The 20514-nt window shown below is 33.6% G+C and overlaps 1 protein-coding gene and 2 long non-coding RNA genes across 7 annotated transcripts; 2 read left to right on the plus strand and 1 right to left on the minus strand.

Moving 5' to 3' along the window:
- The first annotated feature begins 3834 nt into the window (after positions 1–3834).
- Positions 3835–6531, plus strand: LOC144544666 (formiminotransferase cyclodeaminase-like protein). Of its 4 annotated transcripts, none has more exons than XM_078293214.1 (3): positions 3835–3974; positions 5149–5607; positions 5996–6531. In XM_078293214.1, exons 2-3 carry the CDS (start codon positions 5211–5213, stop codon positions 6508–6510), a joined length of 912 nt encoding a protein of 303 aa, XP_078149340.1. In that variant the 5' UTR covers positions 3835–3974; positions 5149–5210; the 3' UTR covers positions 6511–6531. The 4 variants fall into 4 exon arrangements, with proteins under 4 accessions (XP_078149340.1, XP_078149338.1, XP_078149339.1 ...); XM_078293212.1 differs by lacking the exon at positions 3835–3974 and adding an exon at positions 4266–4358; XM_078293213.1 differs by lacking the exon at positions 3835–3974 and adding an exon at positions 4289–4384.
- Positions 6532–7336: 805 nt separating this feature from the next.
- On the minus strand, positions 7337–9586 carry LOC144544560 (uncharacterized). 2 transcript variants are annotated; one of them, XR_013508258.1, is made up of 4 exons: positions 9167–9586; positions 8656–8714; positions 8217–8299; positions 7337–7646 (listed from the first exon to the last, which is right to left on the minus strand). It is a non-coding gene; the product is annotated as an uncharacterized LOC144544560 (long non-coding RNA). The 2 variants fall into 2 exon arrangements; XR_013508257.1 differs by having other exon boundaries at positions 8217–9586.
- A 6623-nt stretch (positions 9587–16209) lies between these two features.
- Positions 16210–17309, plus strand: LOC144544539 (uncharacterized). The gene is made up of 2 exons (XR_013508250.1): positions 16210–16401; positions 16954–17309. It is a non-coding gene; the product is annotated as an uncharacterized LOC144544539 (long non-coding RNA).
- The last annotated feature ends 3205 nt before the right edge of the window (positions 17310–20514 follow it).

Here is a 20514-nt window from a genome sequence, read left to right on the forward strand (position 1 = left end):
TCTTCTTTAAAAATATTTCTTAAAATATATCTTCTCATATTAATCAATTTTTCTATATCATATATATCTTCTTCAGGAAGATTAAAAAAATTGCAATTCATGTAAAATTATATGAATCATACTAAACATCTTAAAATAAATGTACATAAATTGATAACTTATTCCATTTAGCAATAACTTATTATAAGAATTATTTATTTAAATGGAATTGAAATAAGAGACATCAAAGTTACCTCGAATCTTCAACTAGTAGAACTCTCGTGCTGACAACGTGTTATAAAATAAAGACAAAGAATAATAAACAAGATAGAGAACACATAAAAATTAGCAATCTCTTTATTCATATATTTTTCATTCATGTACAATACAAGATTACAAAGGCTAGCTCTATTTATAGGCCACAAATTGTCAATGAAAAGCCATCTAAATTAATTACATTAATAAATGATAAAATGAATTCCAATAGTAGTGCGGTAGTGAAAAATGAATGTTGGAAGTTATGAACATCCACGATAATAATTTATTTATAATAGATATTTGCTTTCTTATAATTAATGAACATTTACAAGACAAATATTTTGTAGCTTGAACTACACCGGTGGCACAGGCGGCTCGGATGACAACTCCCCGGTTTTGACATCAGCACGGCACATGGGACAGGTCGAGTGCGATCCGAGCCACGTGTCAATACACATCAGATGAAACACATGCTTGCACACTGGCAGCCGCCTCACCATCTCCCCTTCTTTCACCGTGGCAATACAAACCGCACACTGCAACCAACCAACACCTCCATTGCTGCCATTGAAGTCCTTGACATCATCACCAATATTTCGTTGGAAAGAAAAACTAGGGATTTCTGCTATATCCGACGGGCTTAAAACTTCCATGGTAGCACGGTGCACTTCAGTTGGCTCGGTCTCGGGCGGTGCAGAGTGAAAATAGTACCAAGTAAACCACATCATGGAAAGCAGAACAATGACAGTTATGACAGAGGCCAAAACGTAGCTGAGAAAGAAGAAGACTATGCATATGATTGCAATGATCGTGAACCACAGTAGCACAAGCTTACTACACCGCTCCGATCTGGCATCGCTTTGCCGCCGTGGCCTAAACTCTACCTCGAACATGGTAAACTGGAGTTATTTACGTTCTAGGTTTGGTGTGATTCGAGTTTAGTGGCTATTCCCAAGCTGTGAGGACAATTTGACATTTGTGTTTCTATATATATATATATAAAGAAGCCGAATGACTGGGGGATGTCTGACTTTGAGGGGTAATTAATCTTATGTGGGTCGGTATTTATTTGGTGTAGTTCTTTTTAAGATATTGCCATGTAAATCCCAAAGGTCAAATAAGCTTGTTGATATTAAATTTATGTAGACTACGCAATCTTTCTAAAACTAAAATATAGAAGTTGTGCGGACAACTTGCCGTTTCTTTTTATTTAATTGATCAATGAGCTAGTGTTATTCAAAAGATTTCGAACCATAAAAAAAAAAAAAAAAACGATGATATTATACTAATCTATAAAGTTGGTAAAAAAACATTTCTGAAAAAAATATAAAATTTGGTCTCCAAACATAATATATAGATCATGTTAAGTGGTTTAGATGGGCTATACAACTTTAAAAACAAAAATACAAGAATGTGAGGCATGATTGAAAGTAATAATAATTATGCATTTTAACTTTACATGTATTCACATTAGAGGTTCATGTCTGAATATGCTCAAGGTAGATATTAAAGGCCAAATTTTTTATGAATATCTAAAAAAATTAAAATTTACAAATCTACACTCTATTTATAAAAATTTCAAAATCTGTCCAAACTGAAAGATTATTTCACAGATTTAAGACCCTAGATCTGTGAAATTATTTCCCGGATTTGAGCATCCTAATTCCAAAAAATAATCTCTCGGTTTTAGGATTTTCTGATTATTTTAATTAAATATAAAATGTAATAATTTTTTTTATTGAAATATTAGAAATATTTATTTATTTATTTGAAAATAAATGGAATATTATATGATTGAATTTATTAGAAAGATTGTGACAAATAATTCGGATCAACATTTTTTATGCCGGACTTTTTGCAGTTGTAAGAAAAATTAAAATATTGCTTTGTGTGTTGGTGGAAAAAAAAATGTTTTGGGTCCAAGTTATTGATCCCAGTTCAAAAGTCACTTCTGAGTAAATAAAGAAAATATCGTGGTTCTTCTATTTAAAAAAAAAAACACAGTTTGATCTGACATCTTGACATACCGAAATGATTTCATTTCAATTTTTTTTCAAAATAGAAGCAATATCTTAGACTTTGAATGTACTAGAAGGATTACTTAGAAGTGATTTTTGAACCGGGATCAATAACTCAGATTCAAGACATTTTTTTCTAGCAACACAAAGAAATATTTTAATTTTTCATACAACCGTAGAAAATCCGGCCTGAAAAATATTGATCCGGAATATTTGTCGCAGTCTTTCTATTAAATTAATTACATCTATTTTCAAAGAAATATAAAAATATTTCTAATATTTCTATAAAAAAATAAATAAATCATAACATTTTCTATTTAATTAAAAACATAAAATCTTATATCCGTGAAATTATTTCCCGGAATTGGATTTCCATAAAATAATTTCCCGGGAAGTCAAGCTTGGATCTGAAAAATTATTTTGCGGATTCAGGGGCTGAATCTGGGAAATTATTTTCCAGCCTGGGCAGATTCCGAAATTTTTGCAAATGATGTAGATTTAAACTTTGAATTTCTTTTGGATAATAACAAAAAATTCGATATTAAAGGCCTGAATGTGAATAATATAGTTTCTAGAGCAGATAAATCTATCTAATAACTGCATATCTCAACTAAAATTATTAAATCTACTGCTTGAGAATGAGAGAATTAAGATTTAGACCAACTAAATTAAGATAATTCTAACAGCTGCATATCTCAACTAAAATTGTTAAACATACGGCTAATTATATAATTATAAATTCGTGCCCCTTCTTTCATCGATTATTCTAATCATGTTAAAACCACCAATATGCAGCCAAATTGTGACATCATAAATATTACTTATATTTCTCAATTCCTCAAGTATTGTTGTTCAATTTTTAATTAAAATTTATAAGACCATAAACTACAATAAATATCCAAACAAATTCATCTTTTTTTGTTTTGTTTTTAAAGTAAACTAAAAAAAAAAAAAAAACTTATTTGAAAGAATATTGTTTAATTCACAACAACAAATATTACAATCACACGGTGTATCTATTAAAATCCCACCAAAATATCCTAGTGATTTTTTTTATAATTCTATTTATTTACAACAACAAATTTGAAGTCATTTTTTGTAACATTATACAAACTACGTATATGATTTAATTATTAAAAATAATATACGAACTATCTGAATGTATTTTTTTTTCAACGAAAAAAATGTTACATTCAAAGAATAACTAGCATATTTCATATATATTAGCAAGATAATTAAGTTACTTTGAAATTTATCTACTATTAATTAGATCATTTAGAATTTTATTTGACTAATGAAGATATGCTTATTAATTTGAAATTGTAAAATATTTATAAGTAAATATGGATTGTTAAGAAAATAATAGAAATAATATAGGATAAAAAAAAATATGAAATTAAAATCTTGTAATATTATTGGTATTTTTTGTATTTACTTTTGGACTCATGTACAAAATTGAAAAATGTAAAGGTAAAATATGTAAAACGAAAATTTGTTTTTTATTGGCAAGTGGGACCCACAGGAGACTATTCCTATCTCTTCTATTTTCTTCTTTGCCCAATCCCCACCGCCAAATCTCTCTCTCTGGACTTCTTCTCTTCTCCAAGTTTCTTCTCTTTCTCGGCGAGACCACATATATGAATTCCTTTTGACAATCTTTGTAATAGGAATTGGTGTTTTAATATTTGTTTCTCTTTGGAAATTCAACGTTGGCACAAGGTATATTCTCTCTCTGTCTACTTGGTTTCTTTGTTATCTGATAGGACTTTGACTAATTAATCTAGCTATAAGAAATTTTGGTCTAGTTATATATATGGGTACTAACTACCATGATGAGTTCATATTAGAATTAATACCTTTCCATACTCCTTTCAAGATAGCTAGAATTAATACCTACAGAAAATTTCTGAATTAGATTGCACATTGAGTTCAAAGAAAAAAAAAAGTTGTTGTATTAATATGCCTGGTTGTTCAATTAGAATTAATACCTTTCCATACTCCTTTCAAGATAGCTAATGATACCCATAAAATTTTGCAATTAAATCTATTTGTATCATACTAAAGTCCTTCAATTGTAGTTCATCTTACATGATGCCTAACAAGGTTGGCCCCGGTTTCTTAATGTTATGGTACTATTATTATTCTTGATTTTTCCAATAGGCAAGTAAAAATTGAGTATTATGATATTTTGGGTAAAAAAATCTGAGTATTCAGATATTCTGATACAAACCAGGGCCATGCCAAATTTTAGCATTCTATTATGTATCTGTTTAAATTCTGGCATTCTTAGCCATTGTTTTACATATTCCAGCATTCTATTAATGTTACAGGTGAATTCCATTTATTCCAGGGGGCTTTGATAGCCCAGAGGGTTGACCCTGTAAATTTCCCCAGGCAGGGATCTAGTTGGAACAGCTCTGCAGTATTGGAAGGAAAAACTAGAATTTCAATGGAAATTTCACGAGAATACCCAATTTTGTATAAAATTTGATATACAAATTGAGACAGAGATATTGATTAATAGTTCTTTGGAAAATACCATTGAACTGTGGACAATTGGTTGTGTCAAATCTAAAGGTTTAATTAATTGGGGAAATTGATTGGGTCAAATCTAATGGTTTATGAAAATACCCTTTGAATAGTTTCATATTTAATCAAATAAGATGTTGTGGTTTAATTTCACAAGTTCAGGAGAAAACTCCACTAAAATGATGATACTAAGCATATTGGTACCATTACTTGTCATCATGGTACTGAGTTGTTTCTGTGATATATACTTTTATATTAATATTATTTCCTGAATTTTGAACAAAAATGACACTGTCCATATAAATGAGTTGAAGATAACATTTGTTACTGTTGAATAATGTATTATTTATTTTCTCTTCTGTAGGTGAGCATACTGTAAAGGAAATCCTCTATTTAAAAAAAAATAAGGTTTAAGAAGGGAGGGAAATGCTAAAAAATATGCTTGCATGTTGTAAGCTATACATATCAGAAAGCCGAAACATACGTGCCTTGCATTCGATTGAAAGCTCCTTACAAGGACATCCAAAAACCCTACTTGTAAATAGATTCACTGATGAGGTCTACAACCGGGTCGGGTACACTCTGGTCTCAACCCTAATTGCAGGCACAAATGATACTGGTCCCGCATCTCCATTGACTGAAGCTGTATTTGATATGGTGAAAGCTGCATATGAGTTTTCTGATTTGGGGCTGCATTGTGGGACCCACCCAAGACTTGGTGTAGTGGACCATGTTTGTTTTCACCCGTTAAGAGATGCAACACTGGATCCCGTTGCAGCTTTGGCCCGATCAGTAGCGACACGAGTGGGAGAGGACCTCGCAGGTAGCTTTAAAAATTTTCCCCCTTCTTTTGTGTAGTTACATAGTTTTGGATACCTCTCTTGTTCGTCATTTAACCTTGGTCAGTATGATTATTTAAAGAGTCGATTCGTTTTATGTTGCTTTAAATATGATTACTGGGTATATTACGTGGTTTGGTTCTTGCCTCTTTGCATTATTTTTTCTCTCTAAATAAAATCTATTTACTTTTTATTTAAGCTATGGGATACCTATTAAAAATTTGACTAATTATATCTCTATTTCACATTTTACTATCTTGATATACACTACTGGAGATGTTTTCAAGTATACAATCTAAGGGCAAGTATGTAACTTTGAAAAGAAAATCAGAAGCAAGGGTTTACTTGAAATTTTTTAATTGTGCATTACAGTACCTACATACCTCTATGGCGCAGCCCATACAAGTGGTCGAACTTTAGCCTCAATTCGGAGACAATTAGGTTATTTTAAACCCAGTGCTTCCCAAAATCAATGGGCTGGGTCACTAAGCCCAAATTCCTTAAACCTAAAACCAGATTACGGTCAAATCAATCCTGCCCAAAATTCCAAAGGAGTTCTAACATTGGGTGCCACAAAGTGGGTTGATAACTACAATGTACCCATCTATTGTACTGACATAGAATGTGTCAAAAGGATTGCAAGGCAAGTGAGTGAAAGGGGTGGCGGGCTTGAGTCCGTGCAAGCCATGGGTTTGGTACACAAGGAGGGTGTGATGGAGGTGGCGTGTAACTTGTTGGATCCGGGTAGGGTAGGTGCAGGACGGGTTCAGGCTGAGGTTGAGAGATTGGGGAGGAAAGAAGGGTTGAATGTGGGGAATGGTTATTTTACTGACTTTTCACAAGAAAGAATTGTAGAGTTGTATATGGAATTGATTAATTCAAAGTAAATTCAATCTGGTCTTTTTTTTAATATTTGGGTCCAGCTGATGGCACAGGTGCTGGGCATATCTTGATTTATTGGGAATCTTGTTACCTTCCACATATATACAATCAATTTTGATTCAGTCAAATTTTAAATTAATCTTTTAGCAATACCTTATACTACTTATATACATAATATCTTGTATACATCCTTCTTACATTTTTTTTTCCCTTCTGTTACATACCCCTGCATGACTCTATAATGTCTTTCTGATACCAAGATAATGAACAAGTAAATTTAGGATGAAAAAGTAGCTTGTAGACACTGCACTAGTACAAAAAACCCCTTCACCGACTGTTCAAATACCCCTACACCGACTGTTATAGCGGCGTCAGTAAAGCCGGCGCCAGTGAAGGTTACCTTTTACTGACGCTTGAAAAAGAGTTAGTGTTGAACACAACACTGACTGTTTTTAGAGTGTCAGTGTTGGTGTTCAACACCGACTCTTTTTAAAGCGTCAGTGTTGAACACCAACACTGACGCTCTAAAAAGAGTCAGTGTTGGTGTTCAACAACGACTCTTTTTAAAGCGTCAGTGTTGAACACCAACACTGACGCTCTAAAAAGAGTCAGTGTTGGTATTTAACACTGACGCTTAAAAAAGAGTCAGTGTAGGTCCTAAAAACAGTCAGTGTTGGCATAAAAATTTTGGCACGATTCCGCTTGTATCGAGGCTAGCCTCCATATTTTGGTAGCCATATAACTATTCGACATTCATTGACATTAAATAGAATATCATGCAAATAATGTAGGCAACATAAATAAAAGGTAACACAATTTAACAACATAACATATTCATTCACAAAAAACCACACTATAGCAAAATTTACATAACCCATAAAAACAAAATATGCAATTGAAATTAACAACATTGTATAACATTGTATTTCTTGTAAATAGGTTAGAAGTTGTCCAAGAAAAATATACAATTCTTGTAGTTGACTGGACTAAGCAAGGACACGAGAAGTCTAATTACCCAAAATTGCTCCAATTATCGCTTGACAAGAGAGGCTTACTTCATGTGTGCTTTGACAACAAACTCAGCAATTTTGAAAGGTACCTTGCAAGGATACGATCAAGCAGTTGACCTCCTTTGCACAACCTGTATTAACAGAATGTCATTAATCACCTCCAAATATCCACACTGAAATTTGAAAAGGACTAAGCATTTCACACAATATACAGCCCACTGGTTATTGATTCATTACTATTATAATGAAATAAGGCCTACTATTGGTGCAGAAGCACAAATCAGGGAGGATTAGGACTTTTAGTTTGGAACTAATGAATAATCATTGCTAGGAAAAAGGTGAGTCATACGGACTGATTTCTCTCAGTTCAGGGATGTCGGAAAAATATAATTCGATCAAACAATAAAAATAGAATCAATCAATGAGATTTTTTTTCCTTTCTTAAAAGGAATTGTTAAGGATAGGGAACCTATAGATTTAGGAATAAACAAAGTTGTAGGAGATTGAAATTCAGTATAGTGTGTGTGTGTGTTTTTTTATTTCACAATGTACAGAGTTAATTATTATTTTTCAAATTCAATAAAAATACAAGGTACAGAGTGCAAATATAATTTTAGTGCAGTTGAGATGTGTTTTGTTCTATTAGGAAGGGAAACATAATATTTCACAAAAAAAAATTATGATCAAGTCAAACATCATACCAGTAACCAGAAGCAAGCAACTTTCCAGCAACCAATTTGGGCGGTTTTCCCCAAATGAGAGCATACCAGTAACAAAGAAGAACCTATACAACAGCATAAAGTAAAATAAAATGAAATGAACAAACTAACAAACAGAATATAAATAAATTATGTACAGGTTTTAGACAGCCCAACTCATATTATCATTTTTTAAGGAAAAAAAAAATAAGCATATGGATTTAACAAATGAGAAAAGCTAGTATGAGGTAAGGGCAAATATGAGATGTAGTCAACTTAAGTATCTGAAAGCAACAATTTTACTAGCTTACATAAATCCATAGATTAAAATCAAGAGGAACAAATGCATTTAACAATGCATTCTGGTACATAACTAAGGAGTCATTTCCATTCTGGTACATATCTTTTTTATTTCACAATGTGTCAAACCAGAAGGTCAAACCTGTTCAAGGATCTTTGGATCCCGCTCACCACCCTCTTGTAGAAGGTCAGCAATGGATTCTGTGACAGTACAATATGGAAAAACCAATTTCTCAATATGGATCCCGAAATAACGTACGACAACCTATCTGAATTTGCATCAAGGAAAAACCAATTTCTCAATATGACAGTACAATATGGAATAACAGTGAAACCAGTAACAGTTAAACCAGTAACAGTAACAGTGAAACCAGTACAATATGGAATAACAGTGAAACCAGTACCAGTAGCCGTACCAGTGGCTAGAAGAAAACAGTACCCATGACCCAATGAAACCAGTACCAGTATCCAAAAGGGAAAAATTAGTGTTGAGAAGAAACCAGTACCAGCATCCAAAAGGGAAAAATTAGTGGCTAGAAGAAACCAGTACCAGTACCAGTATCCAATGAAACCAGTACCAGTACCCCGGACCAAATTAGTGTTTGTAATTACTTTCTTGTCCCCACGCCCTGTCAATTAATGAAATTAATTACCTTGAGAAGCTCAGAGTTGACGTGTAGTTGAATATCGGTTGAAGAGCACAACTGCGTGCTTAGTACTCATGTATCCAGAGGTGAGGCGGGGTAGGCTGAGGCGGGATAGGGCCTAGTATGTGCTCGGGGAGAGGGAGGCTGTGGCAGGGTAGGGCTTGTGCTCGGGGCGAGGGAGGTTGAGGCGGGGTAGGGTTTGAGCTCCGGGCGAGGGAAGCTGAGGCGGGGTAGAGACAGCAAGGCGGAGAGCAAGGGAAGCTGAAGCTTAGGCGGAGAGCTAAGGCGGAGTTCCTTACCGTTTCTTGAGAAGCTGAGGCGGAGAGCAAAGAAGCCGAAAATTTAGAGTTGTGCGATTGTTTCGGGGTTTTTAGAAGGAAAATCAAAATTAGGAGGAGAAATACTTCGCGGCTGATCGAAATTTTGAGTTACAAACCCGCGAAATGAAATTTACAAGCGGCTAACCTAAACTGTTATAGGAAAAGGAAACAAAATCACTGACGGTTCAAACAAAACAGTCAGTAAATAACTTAGCACTGACGGTTCCGAAACAAACAGTCAGTAAATTTACCAACACCGACTGTTTTTAAAGCGTCAGTGTTAGTGATTAACACTAATTCTTTAAAAACCGTCAGTACTGATAACCAACACCGACGCTTTTTGAAAAAACAGTCGGTGTTGCTAACTAACACTGATTATTTTTAAAAAATAGTCAGTATTGGCTGCCACCACTGACTGTTTTCTTTAAAACAATCAGTGTTAATCCACTCTGACTTTATTAATGTGTTTCAATTAAAAACAATAATTTATGACCTACGTAACAAATTTCTATCAAATAATAAGATTAATTATTTAAGCCATTTTAACTAAAGAAGTAACCAAATATGCCCTTTATACATGGCTCATGTATGTGGGATACTGGGATCAGACAGAAAATTTGGTGCTGGCTTAACACATGCTCTCTGTTTTGCTTGTGTTTAACATAATTTCAACTGTTGCCTTCCCTTTAGGGTGAATCCAATTTTTTCTGCAATAAATATATACACAACATTAGAATAATTTTATGCAAAATTTGAAGTTAGAATTAAATTGAATTTAGAATAATGTACCTTAATTTATGCAAAATTCATATATGCAACATGCATGTAATGCTGTATAATTTAATGTGTCAAAATTATTTAACAATTTATTTTTAAATTTACAATTTAAATTTACAAAATTCTAAGTTTCTAATTAACATATTTTTATTTTTATTTTCTTCAACATAAACTATATTATCATATTATTTATTTATGTACATACTTTCTTAACAACTAATCAAAGTTTAAAAATATATTATAAATTTTGGAAGACTTAATTGTATTGTAAAATATCCACAAATTACTTAATTGGATTCCCTTATCAAATTTGTCAATGAAAGCAAAAACCCGGTTGAAATCACATTTCATATAATTAACTCGTGATTTTCTTGAGGATTCTCCGTCTTCTTGTATTATCTTGTGATTATTAAATTCGTATTTGTAAAAACTTGAAAGATTTTAAGTTTTAACTTGATATTATTAAATAAATTGATGTATTACATGTGTTCAATGAAATGTTCAAAACAAAATAATATATTTTTAATTATGATATTTGAAAAAAAAAAAACGATGAATCTCATACTTTAAACTGAATTCTTACACTAAATTATCGTATTGCTATTTATGTTCAAAACAAAATAATATATTCTTACTGTATTGCTATTTAGATAGATAAACGATGAATCTCATACTTTAAACTGAATTCTTACACTAAATTATCAACACTGACGGTTTTCCAAAAACAGTCAGTGTTGGTACTCAACACTGACGCTTGAAAAACAGTCAGTGTTGAACACCAACACTGACTCTTTTTTAAGCGTCAGTGTTGAGTACCAACACTAATGCTTTAAAACAGTCAGTGTTGGTGTTCTACACTGACTTTTTTTTTAAAAACAGTCAGTGTTGATAACAAACACTGACTGTTATTTAATAAAAGAGTCAGTGTAGTATGAGTAACACTGATGCTTTGCTTAAAACAGTCAGTGATTAAGGGTCGGTGAAGGAGTTTTTTGTACTAGTGATGGTACCAATCCCTAAGTGAGCGGGAACCTGAGATGCCATTGTTGACTGATTAGATGCTATCATTTTCCTGTCACCTTCTAGAGTTCCATCAATTGCTATTTATAGTGAATAATGAATGATATTAACATGATAGATTTTTCTCGATTTCACACCACACACAAGCAATGAGAACAACAACCACTGTCGCAAAATAATATTCTCATCTATCCCTTGGTAAGTAAAGATTTTGTTACATTTGACCTTTCTTTATCAACCTGAATTTTCTCTGATTTGTTCACATTTTTTACAAAAGATATTAGAAGCACAATTAGTGAGCTTTACTGGTTATCCATTTGGTTGGTAGTTGACTTGGCAATTGATAGAGTGAAGTATAGCAGTATCAGTGTTCCAATGCTTGATCTAGATAATGTCAGAAAAAGATATTGGGTATTATTAATTAATCTCTCTTTTGTGTTACATGAATATTTCAGTTCAACATCAAATTAGCCAGTAAGATAGCTTCTGAATTGAGCTGATTACCCAACAAATATGTAGGCACCAAATTTCCATTAACCCTAAAAAAAAAAGATGTGGCCACAAATGTGTTGAGAATCTTGTTACCTTCCACTGATTATCTATGCAATCAATTTTGATTCAAGCAAATTTTAATTCAATCTTCTTGCAATACCTTGTACTAATATACATACTATCTTATGTACATCTCTTTTTTTTTCCCTTTTCTGGTACATACCCTGCTCGAGTTAATACTCTATAATTTCGTTCTGATATCATACCAACTTTTATACATAGTTACCACTCAAATAAATAATGAACAAGCAAATCTCAGGACGAAAAAGTAGCTTGTAGACAATGGTACCAACCCCTGAGTGCTGAAAAGTGGGAATCTAAGGAGCCATTGCTTACTGATTAGATTCTATCATTTTCCTGTCACCTTCTAGAGTTCCATCAATTGCTATATGCTGTGAAAAGTAAATGATATTTACATGATGGATTTTTCTCAATTTCACACCATACACAAGCAGAGAGAACAAAACACAGGCAGTACATACACAACAACTACTGTCGCCACATAATATTTTCATATGTCTCTTTGTAAGTAAACATTTTGTTACATTTTACCTTTCTTTATCAACCTGAATTGTCCCTGATTTGTTCAAATTTTTTACAAAAAAGACATTAGAAGCATAATTAGTGAGCTTTACTGGTTATCCATTTGGTTGGTAGTTGACTTGGTAATCGAGAGAGTGAAATATAGCAGTATCAGTGTTCCCATGCTTCATCTAGATAATGTCAGAAAAAAAAAAAGGGGGCTTTGATAGCCCAGAGGGTTGACCCTGTAAATTTCCCCAGGCAGGGATCTAGTTGGAACAGCTCTGCAGTATTGGAAGGAAAAACTAGAATTCCAATGGAAATTTCACGAGAATACCCAATTTTGTATAAAATTTGATATACAAATTGAGACAGAGATATTGATTAATAGTTCTTTGGAAAATACCATTGAACTGTGGGCAATTGGTTGTGTCAAATCTAAAGGTTTAATTAATTGGGGAAATTGATTGGGTCAAATCTAATGGTTTATGAAAATACCCTTTGAATAGTTTCATATTTAATCAAATAAGATGTTGTGGTTTAATTTCATAAGAAGTTCAGGAGAAAACTCCACTAAAATAATGATACTAAGCATATTGGTACCATTACTTGTCATCATGGTACTGAGTTGTTATATACTTTTATATTAATATTATTTCCTGAATTTTGAACAAAAATGACACTGTCCATATAAATGAGTTGAAGATAACATATGTTACTGTTGAATAATGTATTATTTATTTTCTCTTCTGTAGGTGAGCATACTGTAAAGGAAATCCTCTATTTAAAAAAAATAAGGTTTAAGAAGGGAGGGAAATGCTAAAAAATATGCTTGCATGTTGTAAGCTATACATATCAGAAAGCCGAAACATACATGCCTTGCATTCGATTGAAAGCTCCTTACAAGGACATCCAAAAACCCTACTTGTAAATAGATTCACTGATGAGGTCTACAACCGGGTCGGGTACACTCTGGTCTCAACCCTAATTCCAGGCACAAATGATACTGGTCCCACATCTCCATCTCCATTGTAAATAAATTGGGATGTGAATAGACAAAATATTTATAGTGTTGTAAAAAAAGGAAAATTTTGTAACGTTTGATTTGGTTGGAAGCCGATATCAATTATCAAAGTTGAGTCATTCATCTATTTAATTGTTTTGGAAAGAACTAATTAATAAAAGGCAAGAAGTTGGAGTTACGAGACAGAGCAAGCACGTCTTAAAAAAAAAAAAAAAAAAATTGATCTGTCGGTCCTGATTCAAACACAAAATTTAAGGTACCTTAGGTGATGAATTCCAGATGGAGAGGAATTTTTGGAGTCATCAACGGAAGCGGAGCAAGAGTCACATTAGATCTTGAGAAACATGTTTTTTGTGTAAACTGTAAAGACGAAGATTGTTGGAACTTTGGAAGAAAAGAAGAAACGAGAATGTTTTTCGGAGCAGGAATTTATTATAAAAGAATTAAAATTAATAATTTTTTTTAAAAGTTATATTTTGAACAAGACATATATATTTGTTACTTTAATTAAATAAATACTTTATAAAATAGAAGGCAAATAATAAAATATATTAAAAATAACATAAATTATACATAAAATTTATGACATTTTTTTAAACTATACAGAGCAAAGATTTAAATAACGTTTATCACGACATAGCGGAACGGTTAAAAAAATGACACTATGTCTATATTGCACCGCAATAGCACGCTATAGCTCACTATAACGCGGATAGCGCTAAAGCTTTTATGGTCCGAAAACACTATAGCGTCGCTATAGCGCGCTATTTAGAATCCTGATCGATACAACGGCTTAATCATCTTTGAACATCCTTTAAATCTGCTCTTAATAGTTAGGTGGGGTCCATATTTGCTTGCCTTGCTAATAATCTGGTGGAACCCACACTACTACAGAAATGATCATTGTACACTGCACATTGTACACGGATTTGTACCGTGCAGAAATTGTAATTTTTTGGAAGGCTGAAATGTCTGTGCGATCTCTACACGGAAATTTATTAAAGAATCAGTGTAGAAAGACTTGAAAGAGCTACACAGACGTTTAGTAGAAAATGTACACGGCTTATTGTTTAAATAACAGTGTAGAAAGCCTTGAGAGAGCTACACGGATATTTAATTAAAGAACCGTGAAGAAAGGTCGGCATTGTACACGAATGTTTGTTTAAATAATAGTGTAGAAAGCTTGTGAGAGCTACACGGCCATTTCATAAAGAGCCGTGTAGAAAGGTGAAAATTATACACGGTTTTTTGTTTAATTAACAGTGTGGAAAGCCATTAGAGAGCTACACGGACATTTAAGAAAGAGTTGTGTAGAAATGTTATTTTAGGGTTTTGACGTTATATAAAAAGGCCGGCCTTCACGCCGTTTTGATCATTTCAGAGCCGGATGAAGAGTCGGATGAAGAGGTGGATGAAGGACTTTTAGAGCCGGATGAAGAGGTGGATGAAGGACCTTCAGAGCCGGAGGAAGAGTCAAATGAAGAGTCGGACGAGATCATCCGACTCTTCATTCGACTCTTCATCCGGCTCTGACGGTCCTTCGTCATCCACCTCTTCGATCCCTTTTTTTTATGGTCCTTCATCCAACTTTTTATTCAACTCTTTCTTTATTAAAACATGTATTGATCAATTTGTACTCTCCCTCTCGCAGAAAACAATTGGGTGGAGATTTAGGTTTATCAATTATTTTGGATCGCAAATCTATAAAGATGAGCTACTGTTGTTAGAGCTCATATATATGAAGATGAGCGGTCTGATATAATTGATAACCTACATCTCGAATTCCCATGCGAATTGCTTCATTTCCCCAATTAATTGGTCTGATTTCTGCGCTAAAGTGTTTTTGGAGGGTAATATGATGATACATGTTATTACTGTTGGCCGGATTTGAGATCTTGGAATATTCTGACAAACCCTACTGTTAAAACATGTATCTTCATATTTCCCTCCCGAAACATATTATGTTCATTTCTCCAAAACTAAACTAAACACCTTCGCAAGAGAAGAAGAAAAAGAAAGATTTTGACATGAGTTAAAAGTGCCATGTAGGGTTTACCAGTGTTTTAAAATGCGGTTTTGTTCATGCATGCGGAAGGCCGCTACATACCGCATATGCGGATTTTCATGTGGATTTATATATGCGGATTTTAAAATAAAAATTCATGTATATATATATATATATATTCATATTCATATATTTGAATTTATTTTCACATAATAACATAACCAACAATAATTTTTTGATTTTTTTAATATAAATTTTAATTAAAATACAATCAAATTATCAAAACCGCATGAAAAACTGCGTGGCCGCATATTTCAGTCCGCATGACCGCATATTCAGACCGCATGGCCGCATATTCGGACAGCATGGCCACATTTTTAATCCTCATGACCACATATTCGGACCGCATGGAAAAACCGCATGAGAATTCTGAGCACGGCTGCCGACCGCATACGCATATGCGGCCCATGCGGCCGCATTTTAAAACACTGGGGTTTACAGTGGGTAATTTTTGATGTTGTGTACATATTACCCTCTTTAAACCCTACTGGCACCTTTAACTCTGTTTTGGAAATTAATAGCAATTGATATTTTCATATATATTGTGCTTACTCAGTTTTAGAAATTCTCTGTTTTGCTATCTGAAAACATAGAAATACTGGCTAGCAAAAAATGGAGGCTAGGCCAGAAAAAAATTAAAAAAAAATTGGAAAAAAATGAGAATTCTACACGGCTGTTTATATAATAGTCCGTGTAGAAAGAGTAATTCTACACGGCTATTTATATAAAAGTCTGTGAGCTCTCTCAAGGCTTTCTATATGGATTTATAGCTAAATATCCATGTAGAAAGGTTATTTTAGGGTTTGTAACTTATAAAAGGCCTTCTTCCAGCACCGTTTTGATCAATTAATACTCTCTCTCTCTCTGTATTGAATGTTGGTTTGATTTCTGCGCACAAGGATCGAGACCGGATCTGAGATCTTTGAAGTTAATTTGCATTTCTCCTCTCTATCTTGCTAGGGTTAGTCATATATATTCCTCTTTTCTTTCTCTAATTTTCTGTTACTTATTATTGCTTAATTATTTAGGTCAATTATTAATTAATGCATGCATGCTTGATTTGTTTAGATAATGTAAATAATTAGTGTATTGTGGTCCAATAACCGACCTATTGATGCTTTTAGGTCCATGCCCGTTCAAAATTAATCCAATAGGGATTAATTTTGGATAGTCCCCCATTTGGGACTGCTCTTTGAATATTGTATCTCATTTAGGATGTGAATACATATTAGCGGGATTTAATTAGTGTTTGAGAAAAGTTCGACAGTATTTCTCCTTATTGCTCCTACGAGTATGTGGTTTTTATGCATACTTGGGGAGTCAAGGGGCAATGCTGCCGAATTTTTCTCAAACACTAATTAAATCTCGCTAATGTGTTCACATACGAGGCATAATATTCAAAGAGTGGGTTAGGATTGTAAACCGGCCCTTTGTAAGCCAAGAATTTGGAACAATATATATGTTGATCGACCACCATGATTAATTGGAAACATTTTTTTAATTTAATTTACAGATGGATCGAAATTGGATGTACGAATTGCGACGTGATAGTGCAAAATATTTGGCTCGCGTTGATGAGTTCATAAAATTTGCCGAGAGTTATAGAGTGAAGACAAAAGATGACAACATCTTGTGTCCTTGTAGAGATTGTAACAATTTTAAAAGATTTGGGGACTCGGGAGAAATTAGAGCTCATTTGATTTGTCGGGGATTTAAGAAAAGATATACATGTTGGTTTATGCATGGTGAGAAAATTGGAGAATGTAGTGGTACCAATAGAAATTATGTTTTGGAAGAGAATTATGATAATGTAAAAATTGTTGATAATTTTGAGCTTCATTCCAACGATGATTTTGAGAATGTCGAAAATTTTGATAATATACTTGAACTTGATTGCAACGAGGATGATTGTGAGATTATTGATGAAAATGTAGAATACGATTTTACTGAAAATCTAGATGACATGTTACGTGATGTGGAAGGTGAAATTAGTGATAAAAATTATAAAAAATTTCAGTATATGTCTAAGGAATCCAAAAAGCCTTTATATCCCGGGTGTATCAAATTTTCGAAACTGTCAGCTGTGTTGAAATTGTTGAACGCAGACAATGGTTGGAGCGATAAGAGTTTCACGTCTTTATTAGAGCTTTTACGAGAAATGATAAGTGGGACCCACAAATGATATCCTTGCTAATAACAAGGTGGGACCCACGAGGGACATCCTTGCAAATACTAAGTGGGGCCTACGATAAGTATGCTTGCTAATACTCAGTTGCCCATGCAGGACAAAGTTTTTGCAAGCGTGACTTTTTGCAACGGCTGCCCTTGCAGAAAGTCTAGGGAATTGTTTTAGCAAGTGTAAGCGCTTGCAAAAAGTCAGAAATTGAGTATTTGCATGGAGGTTTAAAGCAACGGTAGTTATTGCAAGCGTAGCGCTTGCAAATGGCGTTTTTGGGGCCTATAGCAATGGTAATTAAGCTGTTGCAACAAGTCCAATCCTACCGTTGCCATTACTGAGAATTTTAGTAGTGCTTGTCCACTTTGAAAGGGAGGTGAGCGTAACAAAAAATAAGAATAATTAATTTGATCTGCTGAAAATTAAAATATAGAATTTAGATTTGAAGGCACGATAAAAACATAAAACTTCTCTTATTTAAATATGATTTGACAAAGTTAAAAGTATGTGACAGAAATATAAACAGACAACTATTTATTTTAAGTATTTTTCTTTGCACTAGCATAAAAATATTCATTCCAACTTAAAGAAAAATATATTCCTAGAAGTTTGAAATAACTTATGGCTTTTACCATTAAACATTAGGCATGTATTTGAATCAAGGTTCTAAATAGTGCGTTATAGCTCTGTTGTAACATTAAGCTTTCGGATCATAAAAACTATGATTTTATCGGCGCTATAGCAAACTATTATGCACTATAGCACCGCTATATGAACATAGCGCAGTTTTTTTAACCGTTCTACTATTATGCAATAAACGCTATTTAAATCTTTGATTTAAATTATAAAAAATTTCCCCCAGTTCAAAGGGTATTTTCATAAACCATTAGATTTGACAAAACCAATTGCCCCCAGTTCAATGGGTATTTTCCATAGACTATTAATCTATATTTCTTGTCTCAATTTGTATATCAAATTTTATACAAAAATGGGTATTCTCGTGAAATTTCCATTGGACTTCTTGTTTTTCCTTCCAATACTGCAGAGCTGTTCCAACTAGATCCCTAAATTTACAGGGTCAACCCTCTGGGCTGTCAAAGCCCCTGGAATAAATGGAATTCACCTGTAACATTAATAGAATGCTGGAATATGTAAAACAATGGCTAAGAATGCCAGAATTTAAACAGATGCATAATAGATAGCTAAAATTTAGCATTGCCCTGGTTCGTACCAGAATACCTGAATACTCAGATTTTTTACCCAAAATACCATAATACTCGGTTTTTACTAAAAAACTTCCATTTTAATCGTTGGCTATTGGAAAATTCAAGAATAATAATTGTACCATAACATTAGGAAACTGGGGCCAACCTTGTTAGGAATCATGTAAGATGAACTACACTTGAAGGACTTTAGTATGATACATATAGATTTAATTGCAAAATTTTATGGGTAGGCCTGATTAGCTATCTTGAAAGGAGTATGGAAAGGTTTTAATTCTACTTGAACTACCAGGCATATTAATACAACTTTTTTTTTTCTTTGAACTCAATGTGCAATCTAATTCAGAAAATTTCTGTAGGTATATCACAATACTTTTAGGAAACCAGTTTGTAAACACAGCAAATTAGACATTATTTTTTTAAAAAGAAAAATCACACATCATTCTAATTGTTTCTAGTTACCCAAAATATGAAAAGCTTCTATTATAACAACTTGAAATAAAGCATACCCAACTTACTTGGTTTCGATGCACCCAATAGACCAAGAAGTTCTCAATTCATTTGAAGGAAATGAAGGGGGGAGGAAAGAGAAAAAGGAAGAGCATGTGAGGCTGTCATGTCCTGCAACTGCAAGGTTTTTCATTGGATGTGTGGTCAAGAAAGAGAGAGAGGTCAGGAGAGAATTTGGTGTTAAAAGGAATTGGGCTAATTGTTAAATGGGCTGCAATGCCACTTGCATACAGGCCCAGTAGTATTAGCAGTTGGGCTTGGAAGAATTCAAATCTGGTTAGGTATCTTATCATTGGGCCGTTCAACGTAACTTTGTGCGAATTTTAAAGTAGGCCCTCATGTTTTGAATAGGTCCGAATTTCTTATTACTAGTCTGGAACTTCATTCTATCCCCTGCCATACCGAACTTGGAGAGAAGATATTAGTGATCTATAGAGTGGAAAAAAGGTGTCGTGTCATGCGTGCTGTAACTAACACGCTGTGACTTTGATCTCGTGCAGTGTTGTGCCGTGATTAAGTTAATTTTTCACATGTCGTGACTAAAATATCAAGAGGTGGTCATGGTACGAGAATGGTCGCGCTCCAAATGTGTCTCATGTGACTCGCGTGATCATTTAATCATAATTTAAATTAGTTTATTCAAGATTCATCATTTAATCAATATCTACTGGCCATAATTACACGTGACTACGTGCCGTGTCTAAATTCTTCACATGACGTGCCAAAGTTTCAAAAAATAGTCACGGCATGTAACTGACACACGTGCCCGTGCCGTAATAGTGACGGAACCGGCTCTGTCGTGCCATTTTTCCCACTCTAGTGATCTAGACCTTTTAGCATATGTTGACAGGAAACAGAGGGCAATTCGATGGGCATCAAACCAAATTCTAGATGATGCTCAATTAAAGTATTAAAGTCGTTTAATTTGCATCAAGACTCATACAGAACTCTAAGATTCAGACGGATCAAGTGTGCACGCAATATCAGCCTTTGAAATAATAGATGGAAGGATGTTTCAAAGACGAAATCATCCATAAACTCTCTGGAAGGATATTTCAAAGGCTGACATTTTTACTTACAAATAAAGAATATTTCGTTTTAAAAGTAGAAAATTTTATCTGTATGAACGGTATTGTTCCGGTTTCAGGGAAAGAGATGGAAGCAC

Source organism: Carex rostrata, chromosome 26 (genome assembly GCF_964058835.1).
Source record: "Carex rostrata chromosome 26, lpCarRost1.2, whole genome shotgun sequence".
Lineage (NCBI taxonomy): Eukaryota > Viridiplantae > Streptophyta > Magnoliopsida > Poales > Cyperaceae > Carex > Carex rostrata.

Excerpts from the sequence above, each read along its gene's own strand:
- LOC144544666 (XM_078293214.1), top strand. The coding sequence starts at position 5,211 with ATGCTAAAAAATATGCTTGCATGTTGTAAGCTATACATATCAGAAAGC. Across the intron at positions 5,608-5,995 it reads AGTGGGAGAGGACCTCGCAG|TACCTACATACCTCTATGGC; the intron begins GTAGCTTTAAAA and ends TGTGCATTACAG.